The sequence below is a fragment of the Mercenaria mercenaria genome, chromosome 8 (genome assembly GCF_021730395.1).
Source record: "Mercenaria mercenaria strain notata chromosome 8, MADL_Memer_1, whole genome shotgun sequence".
In the NCBI taxonomy this organism is placed as follows: domain Eukaryota; kingdom Metazoa; phylum Mollusca; class Bivalvia; order Venerida; family Veneridae; genus Mercenaria; species Mercenaria mercenaria.
Genome location: NC_069368.1, coordinates 42,237,051 through 42,252,153, shown reverse-complemented (window position 1 = coordinate 42,252,153; position 15,103 = coordinate 42,237,051). Strand labels below are relative to the sequence as shown.

Below are 15,103 nucleotides of genomic sequence, written 5' to 3'. Positions count from 1 at the left end.
CTAAAGATAATATAGATATATGTAGATTGTTTTTTTTTAATGTAAAAATCACATATAGTTATGAATGTTATATAGTATAATGAGCTTTTCGGCAGACCCAGAAGCTTGTATTGTAAATATAAACAGTATAAGAAATCTTCTTTTATAAGTTACAAATATAGGAAAGCCAAGTTCTCCATTCATGAATATGGTTATTACTTTCATCGAAATATTTGATAATAAGAACATATCCATGTTAAAACTTGAACTTTCTGTTTATCATAATGCTTAATACTGTTTACAATTGATTTTAAAACTAGCGTCGGCAACTTCTATGCTTAATACTAATATTCAATTATATTTCCGCAATAAATAAGAATAACGCTACAACAATCAACGGCACTCTTCAAATGTATATGGTACTGTACAATTCACAAATATACTGCTTACTTTTGTCGGTTAACAATGTTATTTTGAAAAAAGCAAACATAACGTTGAAAATAAATAGTTGGTATTTGTTTGTTTCAGTTTACGATTAGAATATATATTTCAGTCTAATGACCGTATGTTTAGTATTATAATCTGAATATTAATATGACGTTCAAGCCGGTCTTATATGAAACTTGATAGGAAATACCCGAGTGAATGCTTTTGAATGAGGTATGCTTCTTATACTCTCCACCAGTAACCTTGATAGAACGTTGATGGTTGGACTTTATAATCCGGGGCCGTTTCAAATGAATAAGTAATTTGTACAAATATCAAGTAATGTCTCTCATGTATTTTAATTTTCCTTTATTTAACTGAAAATATTCCACATTACAACATAAAATAAAAAGGAATTTTTGATATATCTTCGTTATACATATCAATTATTTGTATGATAAATCATCCAACATGTGATATATATCTATGGTATTCATGCATTGTATAGAATTTAAAATAATTCAGGTTACGTCAAGATTTATTTAGTATTAATTAATTTTGTTCATTTTAAATTGTACAGCAAACGAACTAGAAAAGAACGTAACAATAATAGCAAGCGATGACAATTGAAATCACGGAGTAATAGCTTCTTTTACTCCATCTTGACGATGTTCAATTTGTATCTAAAGTCATGAAGTAGGTCTTATATTTTCTACTAATCTTATCCTCATTTCTTCAATTCGATAAAATTTGGTTCCAACATTCTCACTAAACGTAAATTCAAACTGGGTTAATTTCTCAATAACTTCCCTCTTTATGATGAAATAAACTCAGTCTTTCTATACTATTGATTGACGTTCAGAGCATCTATTGAATTTGTCTGGCACCATTGTTTTATTTGATTATTCGCAGATAGCCTTTGAACAATGTTTTAGTATGATTGTGAACATCGACTTACTAATGCCAGAAGGCCTTGTTTACGTTTCTGTTTCAACAGACAAGGCTGTTTACGAATGTACAAGAAAACGTCGAGGCTCACATAGCATCCCGGAACTGTAATTTGTATATTTTGTAATATTTGACATGAAACATTTTTCAGTTCTAAAAAGTTAAAACGTATTTATATTCGTGAAGGCTCAGTCACATCTGCCTTTTAATGGATGTTGCTCTGTATACTGCTTGTAAAACTCACTGTTTCTTTTCATTATGTCTAGACAAGGTCCTAGAAGTCTCTCAAATGATTCTCGTTCAAGAAAAGCTACTTTTACGTCACCCACAGCATATACATTAGCTGATCTGGGTTGGTTTTCTATCAGGGCAAGTTCTCCAAAATACTTGCCCTTAGAATGTTTACCTAGTTCTTCTTCGTCGCCGTCAGGATTTATGATTGTAACCCGTATTACACCTTTCTCAAGGAAAAACATTCCGTCTGCCTCATTTCCTTGCCGTATGATACATACACCGTCTTTGAAGGTCTTCGACATTAAAGCGTCTGCTAGGTTGGACCTTTCGTAATGCTCCAGTGATTTCAAAATTGGGACATTTTCTAGTAATTCTTCGTACATTTTTCGTTTCTTAAATGCACTTTTTAACACGATTCTTCTGAAGGAATTCCTATCCATTGCCCACAATGAGCCTCTAGTGACTGCCATAACAGAAGCGGATCGTGGCATATTATACAAAAGAGCAAGCTCTCCAAAACTACCCTTGTCTTCAAACGTATGAACCTTTTTGTCCTCACCATTTACATTTACAGTGACGTCATATCTCCCGGAATCAATGACGTAGAAATTATCACCGTCATCCCCCTGTCTGATGACGAAATCGCCTGGGTTCACAACCGTTTCAAACATTGCATCTAGGACATCTTGCATTTGTTCTGGTTCCAATGCTCGAAACAGTAAAATACCACTAACAGCCTGCAAGAAACAATAATTATGGTAAACTATGAGTGCATTACTTCCAGCATTTATTTTCCTGAAGTATTCTACATTTTCGAACAAGCATGGTAATTCTAAAATAAATCATGAAATCCTTAATGTTCGGTAGATAGTAACATTAAATTAACTGTCTAAATGAATCACAAATAAATTAAATGTCAGTTATAAAACAATCGCCAGTATCTAAGCATCGAGTCCAGACATTGAATTCTGAACCTTGGTAAAACAATTCCTTTAAGAAATAAACTGAAGTGTAGTTTCTTTATTCCTTAATATATCGTATATGCCTGATATCAGTTGTACTTATTAACATATTGTTCAACAAAATTCAAAACATATGCACCACCCAGTGTTTACCGGTTGCTAAAACAGCATGCCAAAGAATGTATACCTGCTGTTATAAATGTGAAGTGCATGCAGTATTTTGTTTACATTTCGTAGGCGATAAATACATCCGTAATATATTTTACGATAACTTTACTGAAAGATATGGTGCAAGAAGTAATATCTTACTGAAACCGAATGTTAACAAAATCTAAGAACCATTTGATCTAGTGAACTAGAAAGATCACAACCACGTAGAGAGAAACAATACTGACAAAAAAAGAAAAGAAGACAGTTCCAGTCCCTTAAAACTAAACCCGACATCAAAGTGTATGTAACTGATATGAATGCAAAAATACATAGATATTGAAAAAAAACAAACCAGCAAAAAGTCATAGTGAATCTACCTTGAAACCGTCAATGGCAAAACACCTCTTAATTGATAGTATATATCGAATAATTGTGCTTTAAACTTTTATAATTATCTCCAACATCGGCACGGTAATACAGACATAGTCAATACTAGTAATAGTGATGAGTTTAATTAAAGATGCATATATACATTCAAAAGGGTAAGATTATTTTTAAACTCGAGCAATCGAAGAACTTTAACAATGGTCATACTTGTGTGAATTAACTACAGAATGTAGTAGAAAGAAACAATTATGTAATGACTTCTTGTTTGTTTTTTTTTTGTTTTGGGTTTAACGCCGTTTTAACGTCTTTTATCAAATCGTCACGGAGAACAGTCGCTCCGCCCGGGGTTCGAACTCACGGCTCAATGATCCGTAGATCGACGCTCCCCCTATTGAGCTAAGCGGGCGGGTATATGAATTCTTGATTAAATGAATATGATTTATACATAAAATTCTATATATAAACATACTACAGTTTTAAATTAAGAGAACAAGTAAGCTCATCTTTCCGTATATTTTATTTCGTTGCCTTACTCGTATAGATCACAAAATACCTGTTTTGAAAATTTTGAGATACACTGAATTAGTCTCAGACAGAGCTATCTATTGGTGTCCTTAGACTTTTTCAGTCACATATCTTGCATTATCTCCACATTTCGCAAGCATGTTTGCACATTACATTGTGGTGTGTCACATATTATAATGGTAAATTAGTATCCTTACCTTTATACTTTAACATTTTTGTTTAATTTTATTTACTACCATAAAAGACGAGTGACTAGTGTCAATATGATTAAAACTATCTCCTATTAACGCTACTCGTACGCACAGGATCTTGAGACAGCCTATAGAGAGTCATGTTCAGACGACCTTTCCGCTAGCCAATGAGAACCTAGCTTTCAATATTTTGAAAGTGAAAGTAGAAGTTAAAATATCTATATTTAGACTGGGCTTCCAATTTTCGTAATTTCTAAATTGTGATATAATAAAACAAAAGTAAAAACAAGACAGTGTTTTCTGTGCCGTTTGAAGGTTTGTGCCATTTTGACGGTTAAGTCAAACGTTTGTTGAAACGAGTTGTCTGATTGGTTCAAATAAAAATAGATTGAAAAATAGCGATTACACAAGAAGATGAATTTGAATGGACATTTATGAAAATGGAGTACTTATAGTCAGATTGGAATGAAGTAAAACGTCTACACATACTTGGACTCAGTCTTGTTAAATTTTCGTGGGGTATATTCAATTTATCATTGATATGATGAATTCCACTTATCCCGGTGGCGCGGCGGGCAAGGGACAGGGATAAGATGGGTTGCATGTTACAATACCTCCAACGAACAGACTCAGTCTGTTTGGTTGCCTTCTATGCTTCCAAAGAATTTTATAGACGTTATCAAATATGAAGAAAAGCGCTTATGTGCAAAACTATAGCGGCACTTTGTAATGTTAGTCTTTCAGTTTAGTATAAAACACCAATTTAATTCAAAACATTTTCTTTACAAAAACTCGTCTAAATCATTTACTGAAAAATAAATTTGATGGTCTACTTTTCTTCTATTTTATCGTGACTAATTTTTAGGAAGAATACAGCGATATTTTTTTACTCGAAAGAATGGTATATGTATACATACGTCTTAATAAACCGATATCTACAACCTTAAGATAAAATACGCATTTGCTGATACGTTTTTATTCCATGGGCGTACATGTGAAAGGGGCTTAATTGAATTGTATATAATTAAGGTATAAACAAAAAGGAAGAAGAACCAAGATTAATTTAAGTGTCAGTGCAATCAACTGCAGAATATTCATCACATCTCGATCAAATTTCCTTACTAATTTCCATTTCAAATGTAATTCTGGAGAAATGAAGAAAAGGCATTACGGGAAATAGTAAATCTCCTTTTCTCTCTTAAACATCCTTAGTTCTTATATTTCCAATTTGTTTTATTTGCGTCTATTATTTTTCTTTTGACTTCTACATTTTACTTTTAAGATTAGATAAAGTATCTTGATGAGATTCAAAGTTCTAGAGGATTCTATGACCAAGTAGTCTGTGAAAGGAAAACTATCCTCGTGTAAAACTCATGAGAAAAAGTCTTGTAGTATTTCATGAAAATTTACAGTCGTAACATTTCGATCCGCGATTTATAAAAAAAAGAGACTTAGTCCATGAACAAGCTGTTCATTCTTGTTCGGCTGGGCGACCTGTGGGTTTTCACTTTTTTATTTTATTTTCAATATACCTATATATATCTGTACATAGAGTTTAAATAGCATTATTGGAAAACACCGTAAGCCTTTGTTCTTTAATGTCAAATGTGAAAGTAGTTCCAAATGAAATACATTTGGAAGTTTTAAGAGAAAACATTTTTAGACATTAGAGAAAATAAATATGTGGTACATCTGTTCCTGTTTGTCACCAAATCGATACTTACGGCATTCAGGGAAGTGAATGCGTTGGTATGTATATTGTTTTCGTCACGTTTCTTTCGTGACGTTGGGTAAATGTGTGAAAAAAAAAATGAATGTGTTTGATTTATTGTGAATGCCATATATCGTCGATAAAGATTGCTGGTTGTGAATGGATAGAACGGTCGTTGAAAATCCGAACAATTTTAGATGCAGAAACAAGATCAATTTAAATTTTGGTACAATCAGTCAGAACATTCATCACATCTAGAATCAATTACATTTCCAATTTCTGTTCAGAATGCAATTTGCAGATAGGAAGACTAAATAAGTTATAAAGGCATTATGAAAAATAGTTTTGTATGTTCTCAAAGACAGTTCTTCAATACTCGGTTCTTAGAAATATAATGTATTCCCATTCTATTTTCCTTTTGTGTCTATTAAGTTCTCTTCAGTGTCGGTTTCTCAGAGAAAAAAGTTTTTCGATAAGATACAAAACCCTAGAGGATTTGACTGAAAGGAAACCTCAGATATGCATGTGTTGATAAGCTACTGAGAAGAACAAGTCTTGTAGTATTCATGAAACTTTTATGTTGTCATAACATAAAAACCACTTTGATTCAAAAGTATGTTTTCATTTAACGTATTTTACGCATTCACTATGAAACATAGGGTGTAATTTGGTTATGTTGAATTATAATGAAGTTCATTTAAAATGTCTTTGTTCCGTAAAGTCTGGTGGTAGTTCTGTAACATATAAGCAGATCGACCCGCATTACAGAATTGAAGACGTTATGTGGATTTTGGGTAATACCTTAGTATTTTGAATCATTTCATGTATTTCAGTCCCGAAAGACTTAAATAAAAGAATTGAAACGTTTACTAAGTTTTGATAACAAGCTTGCATTAATTGTCTAGAAATAAGGATTTATGTTTTTATTAGCGCAACGATATGTACAAATGGAACTACAGGAAATTTTCAATGATTCTATTTAAAAAGCAGCGCGGGTCTTCTTTCTGTACAGTTAATTTTACAAGAGTAAGATATATGTAGAAAATCAATATAAAAGCTATTGTCATCCGTAAACATTAACTAATATGCTTATTTATATGAAAGCGATTGAGAATTTACTTTCAAACATCACTTGCGTTATAAATGTTTCAACTTTTATATTTTCTCATAATTATCTTTAAAACTTTAAAGGAAACATAAACACTATATTTTCTTAATTTAATACCTGTGTTTTACTTTACCATTCATTATTGTCCGAATGTCTGAATAGAAAGTCTTGATTCTATCTTTTACGCCTAAGTATACATACCTCTGTCAACCGATCACGTTGTTCATCCGTCTTGGCGTGTATGGTTTTCTCCTCGTCATCGTCGTCTTCTTCCGGGTCATATCTCTCTGCTGACACTGACTGTCGTCTGCCGTACCTGTTTAATCGTTGACATTTTGGTTTAAAATTATCTTTATCAGGTTCCGATGCATCCTCGTCGTCGTCAACGATAACATACATTGGAACAGCCTTAGGTCTTCGATTTTCTCTGACTTTAGTGAAATATCCGACTGCGAAGTCGTAGATATCTGCCGGCCTGTCCCGTAACACGGCGACCGTAAAATCTCGCAGTAGGTCGCCTAAACCATCCGGTATCTCCAGATTCATTTTTACACGCAGTTTAATCCTCACGTTTTTTCAGTTAAGCTTTTATTTTTAAGTTACAAATCAACAACGGTCACAAAAATATTTCAGCTACTTCTGAATAAGTCTTAAATTAAAGTATTATTGGAATAAATCTTTTTGTACGATTTGTTGAATCACCTGACAATATCCCTTAAAGATCTTAATGTAAGTTTTATTCACTAAAACTTCCAGTATATGTCTTTGATGATTCCTATTCCTTAAGACTTAATGACTTTCTCAGATTAATTTCCTTCAAGATATAACTGAAAATAGTAATAAAATCCCATTGTCTTCTTTATATCCAGAATTTCCTAGACAACGTGTTTTTTATAAATACCCACGCAATCGTTTTCAAAGAAACTAGTAAAATTAATATTTCCATAGAAATCATGGACCTTCTACGTCAGAACGTTTCTAGCAGGCAGTATCTTCAACATAAAATTACATCTGTTAGTGTCTGTAGGCGGAAAGCTCTTTCACCACGAGCTCATTTTTTTCAATATATATTCAAAGTCGAACAAAGTAATTATAACAGAGTCCTAATTATTTTTCTAACTAATGATACCGATAAAGAGTTCCAGCACATTTTCATTTTGCGATCGCACGGGTATTTAGATGAAATCAAAGGTTTATCGCTACTTTCAAAAGAATGCTTCCACAGCCTATCGATTAGCACTTGCTATTACTGCTTTTATCATTTATACAGCTCGAACAATACATCTATTCATATAGCATTAATTCTAAACAATAATTTCTTTTAACTCTTAAGAAATGTTGTTCACATATACGGCTCATTACAGTTTTACTTTCACAGAAATGTGTTTCGGAGCTGCTCGGCTGATATCGACCATTGGAAAATCGATGCTATGAAAATGCAGTTGAAGATTCACCGTCACAATTACAGAAAATAAATTGTTCATGTATAATCTCGTAATTGGCGTATTTATCAAAGTCAACCTTCTATTAGATAAAACTAATCTTCCACATGAATGAAATATTATATTTCATAACTTAAATCACTTCATTTAATTATTAAAATATGTCTCTGAAGTAATATATCTCGGGATGTTCCTAATAAACACATGAACGTCAGTTGAAGACAAAAAGAAAACAACGCCGAAAGTTAACAGAGTTATAATTCCTGACAAAAAATCTCCGTCAAGACATCAAGTTCTCGTAAATTCGTATTTACTCCCCTCACTCCAGTCGTGAAAAGTTTCTAATTGCTGTATTTCCTGCCTTCAAAGTTGAGAAGCACCTCGCTCGTGCGTCAAAGATTTATCTGTAAATAAATAAAGCGAAATTATGTTTATACTAAACGGTTTTCACGTATTTCCCTTTCGTCTGTTTCAAGCAAGAGTGGTTCTGTTATTTTATGAGCTTTATTCAGTCTTCATCAATAATTGCGATCCTGTTTCTAGTGAGGAGTGATAGATTTTTATCTTTACTGACATCAACATTGTATCTCTGAAAATCAATATATTAATGATTCATATACATTAAAATTACGACATTTATAAACGGTGTACGCCGGATATTTGCTTATTCTAAAATTATTATTCGGAAACTTTAGCATATTTTCTCATTTTTAATTTATAAAGTGAACCGTTGATAATAAATTTAGATATATCTACTAGTATATGTCCATAAACATATGTCAGACTAAATAACAATCAATTTGTGCGTGTAAAATGTAAATAACTGATATAAACATATAAACCATTAAAACAGCACTGGTTAGCACTTGATCAACCCTCTAAAATACGGCACACATATTTTTGACAGCATAAAAATAAAAAGGGAAATTTAAAAAATTCTTAGCTTAGTCAAATTGCTTTCTTGGAAAAAAACTATTTGAAGAATTGATTACGCTTTACAATGTCAAATACACGACAGACTGCACTATTTGAGATACAAATGAGATGCCAAATTTCATCAACGGCATGTCCACAGATCCCTAGCCAAACTCCACCAACCACACGCACACACACACACAACCTAAATCCTGGATCCGCCCCAGCATTTTAGTCTGGGCTGGAACTGAATATTTTTATCTTGCAGATTCCGAAATATGCATTAATTACTTTTTTTTTTTTAATTTCTGATAAAAAAATTAGTCTTCAAAATATATTTTAATGTAAAGTATGTGTCATCTACAGTATGCATTTTTTTCGTTGCACAGGTCAGTACAGAAATGAGAACATTCGCGCAAGAGATTTTTTCCTTTTTTTGTGCTGATGTAATCTAGCGATATAAAAATGTTATATGTATCTTATCGATACAAACTGTAAATGTTACTTCATGAGAATTTCGGGATATTTACCCATAAAATTGGGAATAGTGCAGGCATGGTAAAAGCTAGATTCAAGGTATACGTGTGAAATGTCAGAGCTGTTCAAAATGCAAGATATGATAATTCAAGAGAAAAACAGTGTAGTTATCTCATAAGCTACAAGCATACGGTGTAAGATATTTAATACCACTAAGTTATTTTTGTCTGATTTTACTCTCATTTACATGAGAAAACCGTTATAAGTTTTGTACCATGTCTTTGGTCAGTCAGAGGCATTACAGCATCTGCACTTGATCTTAGTTTTAAGTTTTATTGTTAAGGGGAGGGAGGTGTTCTTTAAATGCTATATTGCTAAGAAACAATATCGAATTTCTTGATATCGAATTTCTTGACCTAATAAAAGCATAGCTTAGAGTCCACCGAATTTTTCACTTAGGTAAATGTTTTAAAAACAACATAAAACATACTATATAATTGAACGAATGACGCTAGCTCTCATAACTGATTCCACGTATTTGCAGTAAACCGTGTTCAAAGTATAAACTTACACCAGAAACTATTTCAAAGAAAATTGTTAATTTGAGTTATTTCATTAATTTTCCCAGCAGCTGTTTCAGAAACCATTTGAGAAATAGGGCGCCTTTATGTTGTGTCACCTTGCTCTCTTGGGAATCTACACTCGTCGTTAAGTAACACATCTACAGAAGAATAACAAATCAACAAGAAGCTACCGTGTGTCAATTAAAGTGTCAATTACTGTGCTTTACATCAGGATAAGACAGAACTTGAAGCTTTATTTCAGACCACTATTATTCATTCGAGAGAAGTATTTGAATTGGAGCCTTTTCGAGCAGAGTGTTAAATTTCCTCAGTTTTTGTGAAACAAAAGCTGAAAGAAGATCCTTTGGATGCATAAATGAAAACAAGCTACATAAAAAGTGAATATGGTTCACGAGAGATAGCCTCATGTGTCCGCTAGTGCCGTCCTAATTAGAACTCTATAATACAGAAAGACTGAATGGGCTCCGTGAACCAAAAACGACCAGAAAAGAAAATAATTGCGAGTACAATTATTCGGAGGCATTTTTCGGCTGCCATACGGCATAAGAAACACACGGCGTAATAATGGTAATGACTGACACGTATGTTTTATCAATAAGCAATGCAATCTTAGTGGCACTTTCAGTAATAAAAAGCTTTAAGATCTTCCGACATTATCTTTAAAGGCTACGTATACAGTCTGTTTACAATGTAAAATCACCATTCTAAAGCTTCTTTTACAGTGTGTAAACAGTGCTAAAATACCCTTCAAAAGCTGACTCAGAAGACAAAGTAATACTGATATAAACTCGTCATGTATATATAATTAATATGTTTTCCATGTACAGATAGTGTAAATTAAAACATCAGTAATAATCTGTAGCTTAAAACAAAAAAATATATTTCAGTGGTAACTTTGACAGTAAATGGTTAGCATCTGAGCGAATCCAAATTCGTATCTTTCAAAGTTAAACAATACCACAATTGTCACTTTCTTTTGTCAGGCAGGTTCTGTTACATGTGAAGGTGTCAGACCCCTTTTCATAGGTATATTATTATAATAAAGGGCATTGTACAAATAAAGTACGTCAATACAAAAATAACTTATATTTCTATTGAAGTAAAATAGTTGTTTTCGTCAAACTTGCTAGAAATAAAAAATATGTAGGACTTAATAGACTACATGTTGATCTGGAAACTGACTCTTATATTATATTAGTCTTATATGCAAAGATTAATTGCTTGTTACAGCTCGGTGTACTGACGCAAACTGGAATTAATGCTCTGCATTTGAAGATGGTGAATTAATTCAAATACGTTTTGTTTGCAGACACATTCGTTTTATGTGAAGAGTTTATCGGTAATGCTTTCCTGGATAACCATTAGTGCCTCGGTGTTCAAACTAACAAGTTTAAATCTTCCCAGGCTAAGCTGGCTAAGCTAAGCTAAGTTGAAAGTTTAAAAAAGCAGTATCGACTGCAAAATTAATCAAGACAAATTACAGTTAGGCAGAGCAGTTAGAACACTTGTTTGTGCTTCAAACTCAATAAATAATTAAACTGTTTCTTTCAATGAAATGCTTTCAAGCAGCGCAGATAGATTTATTTCGCTCTTATTTCTCTGTATATAGGTCGTTTCTTCTTGCGAAGAAAATTTAATGCAAAGATGATCAATTAAAGAAACTCTCCATTCTGCTTTTCGTATTTGCTTCGTGTTCTTTTCAGATCATTCAACACGACATTTATGTTTTGTTAGTTGCACTGTTAAATGCGTTACGCTTGAACATTGCGGCTGTGGTGGTTCCAGTACACCCGTTTACATAATATTGGGTATTGGTTAGTCAACCTTTGTATTGGAGCCTGCTTTTTCTGTGATATGTAGGCTCCATAACATCATACACCATCCCTAAATCATTGTTAGTTTAGTTCTGGTCATTGTTTTCTCGTTTAGGCTTTGTACATTATTCAAAACTGGTGTCTATGTTACTTTTTCATGGAACAGACTCTACTGTATCATTGAAGGTTATGTGTACACCACCATATAAACACATTGAGGATGTCCCTAATTTGTATTCATTTTGGTACTTGCGATTTGTGCAAATGTTGAGGGGCTAGAAAGCGTGGACGGTAGCATGTAGTTCCGCCACCATCCACCTCTTTCTGAAATCAATGAAGCATTTTAGACATTGTATGCATAGGTTACCTACACGTCTTTATTGTCCAGTGCGCAGCGCAGAACAGTAAGAGGGACTGTGACCTACTTGTAAATGAGACATCACATCAACATAACAATTTTGATTCATCAAAATAATGTTTTCTGCATGCTCTTTATCGTCTTGTTCCCATGTACGTGTAAATTTTAACATATCCGCTACACATTCATTATTAACAAGAGTGCCAGAATGTCACAATATACGCCCGTCACAGCAAATTTCTTTACTCTAGCACCTGTATTTGAAAATGGAATTTTAATTTTGTGGTTGTTTAGTAATCAATGTAAGTCTTTTGTTTTTCTAAGTCCACAAAAAAAAACTCCTTACCAGGTAGAGATACCTTAAAATACACCTAAAATTGGAAAGTAACATCTATGTTGTACCACAGAAAAGTGGTCTTGGTTTTTGCCTACGGTCAGTTATAAAAAAGTTACAATATAAGTCATTTATAGTAACAACTAAGGGAAGTTAATTTAAAAAAAAATCTTTACCAGGTAGAGATTGGTCAGAATACACCTCAAAATTGGATGTAGCATGCATGTTGTATTACAGAAAAGCGGTCTCGATTTTTCCCTACGACTAGTAATGAAAAAGTTACGTATATAAGCTATTTATAGTAACAACAAAGGGAAGTAATTCTAAAGAAGGGAACTGCGCATGACACTTCATCTCATGATGATGTATAATTTTGCCATGTTACATCAAAATCCCTCCATGCAAGAAGAAGAAATGCTTCGGACAAAGTCATTCATGTATCTGACCTTTGGCCTCTAAGTGTGACCTTAGACCTAGGGACCTGGTTCTTGCGCATGACACTCCGCCTCGTGGTGGTGAACATTTGTGCCAAGTTATATCAAAATCCCTCCATGCATGAAGAACAAATGCTTCGGATAAAGTTTTCATTCTTGTATCCTTTGACCTCTAAATGTGACCTTGACCTTAGACCTAGATACCTGGTTCTTGCGCATGACACTCCGTCTCATGATGATAAACAATTGTGCCAACTTTCATCAAAATCCCTCCATGCATGAAGAAGATATGCTCCGGACAAGGTCATTCTTTGACCTTTGACCTCTAAGTGTGACCGTGATCTTAGACCTTGGGACCTGGTTCTTGCGCATGACACTCCGTCTCATGATGTTGAACAACTGTGCCAAGTTTCATCAAAAGCCCTCCATGCATGTAGAAGATATGTTCCAGACAAAGTCTGTGGACGCCGCCTGCCCGCCCGCCAGGGGCGTTCCCAAAATACGTCCCGTTTTTCAAACGGGCGTATAAAAACGGCATTGTGACTGACTTTGTTAAAACATGTTACAAAAGATAAAACTAAAACGACAACAATAATCTCACTTGTAGGATTTAAAATTATTACCTTTATAAACTTACGCGAATCTAAATTGTAAAACAATATTTAGTCAATTTCTCTACTTCAATTATGACTAATAAGGTTGATTGAGCTAACTGTTTTCTCAGGCTTTATTTGGAATACAAACTGGACTTTCAACATTATTTCTGCAGGAAATAATTACTATGTTCAGGGAAATGGCGACAATTCGTGTTAGCAAGCAGTTTGACTCATTTTCATATTAAAACCGTGCATGTAATGTTTCATAAGTTTAATATTTCTTTCCGTTTTTATCAGTTTTGACAGTTTAAATTAGGTCGGAAATCGTTTACCTCCTAAAGAAATCAATTACCTGACTTTGCGGCATGAAAAGAATCAATTATATTTCTTTTTTTTTCTTTTATAAATGCCGCAGCTCGTCTTAATTTACAAAACATGTATTTCTTTAATAAAAATGTTCTGTCGCACGAAGAAGCAAGCAATATGATATTTATGTAAAGGTACCTTCTCTTCAACATTTCCAATAAAATATCGCCCGGCACCGTCGAATCATTTTCAATTAAAAAGTATCTTGTAAAAGTGATACCTTGTGCAAAAGTATTAATCAACCTTTTATGTTTTAAAGAGTCTCACTTTCAAGTCAAATCAATATTCTGTATGATCTTTTACAAAAATTCCATACCTATGACAATTTTTTATTACTGTTTAATAAATCTGAAGTTAATAAGATTGTCTGCGAACGAAGACAGTCACAATGGCCACTTCTACAGAGAACGAGTCGCTTTAATTGCAAGACTGATGCCTAATCAAAGCGGACTGAATGAGTTCATAAAATCAATTTCAAAACGATATTATTTTGCTGTTGCATATAAATAATGTTAAGGACGTATGCTAGAATTTGGTGCGAAAATTTTCCCAATAACAGAATTTTTTCAAACTTTGCATATTGAAGGACAATCATCTAAGAAACAAAAAAATGCAATAAAAATCATAGGTCACCGGTATCGAAAAAGAGTTATCTGCCCTTGAAAACGGCATTTCCCCTAAAAATGACGTTTTCAAGGGCAGATAACTCTTTTTCGAATCCGGTGACCTATGATTTTTATTGCATTTTTTTGTTTCTTAGATGATTGTCCCTCAATATCCAAAGTTTAAAGAAATTCTGTTATTGGGAAAATTTTAGCCCATCTCATATACAGGGAATTCTAGCGTACGCCTTTAAGATATAGATCAAAACCCATGGACTCGAAATAGGTATACACGATACTCCATGACTACTATCAAGGTAAACACAAGGGTACAAAAAGCAGGACAGAGGAAAATTAAAAAGACCAGTTCTTTACTTGCGAAATTTAAGAGCTAAATGTCACGAAGTCACCTTCCTATCTCTTCAGCAATCATTCATTGAGAAAAAAATAACTGAAAAAAGGCTGAACAGTAAACATGAAGTGCGCCTCGTAACAATACGTCTGGAGCCTCTTCCATTAAATAAAATTCCCGAAAGATCTTCATATGTACATACACACTT

At 33.4% G+C, this 15,103-nt stretch overlaps 1 protein-coding gene across 7 annotated transcripts in view; it reads right to left on the bottom strand.

Annotated features, from left to right (window-relative positions):
* Window positions 1–757: 757 nt before the first annotated feature.
* Window positions 758–15,103, bottom strand: part of LOC123566512 (cAMP-dependent protein kinase type II regulatory subunit-like) — a 241,381-nt gene continuing 227,035 nt past the window's right edge. For all 7 annotated transcript variants that reach the window (XM_045360685.2, XM_045360682.2, XM_045360683.2 and 4 more), the window contains 2 exons: window positions 6,823–8,467; window positions 758–2,324 (listed from right to left, as the gene is read on the bottom strand). In XM_045360685.2, coding sequence (XP_045216620.1) covers window positions 1,542–2,324; window positions 6,823–7,167 — 1,128 coding nt within the window. In that variant the 5' untranslated portion in view covers window positions 7,168–8,467 and the 3' untranslated portion in view covers window positions 758–1,541. The remainder of the gene's footprint in view (window positions 2,325–6,822; window positions 8,468–15,103) is intronic.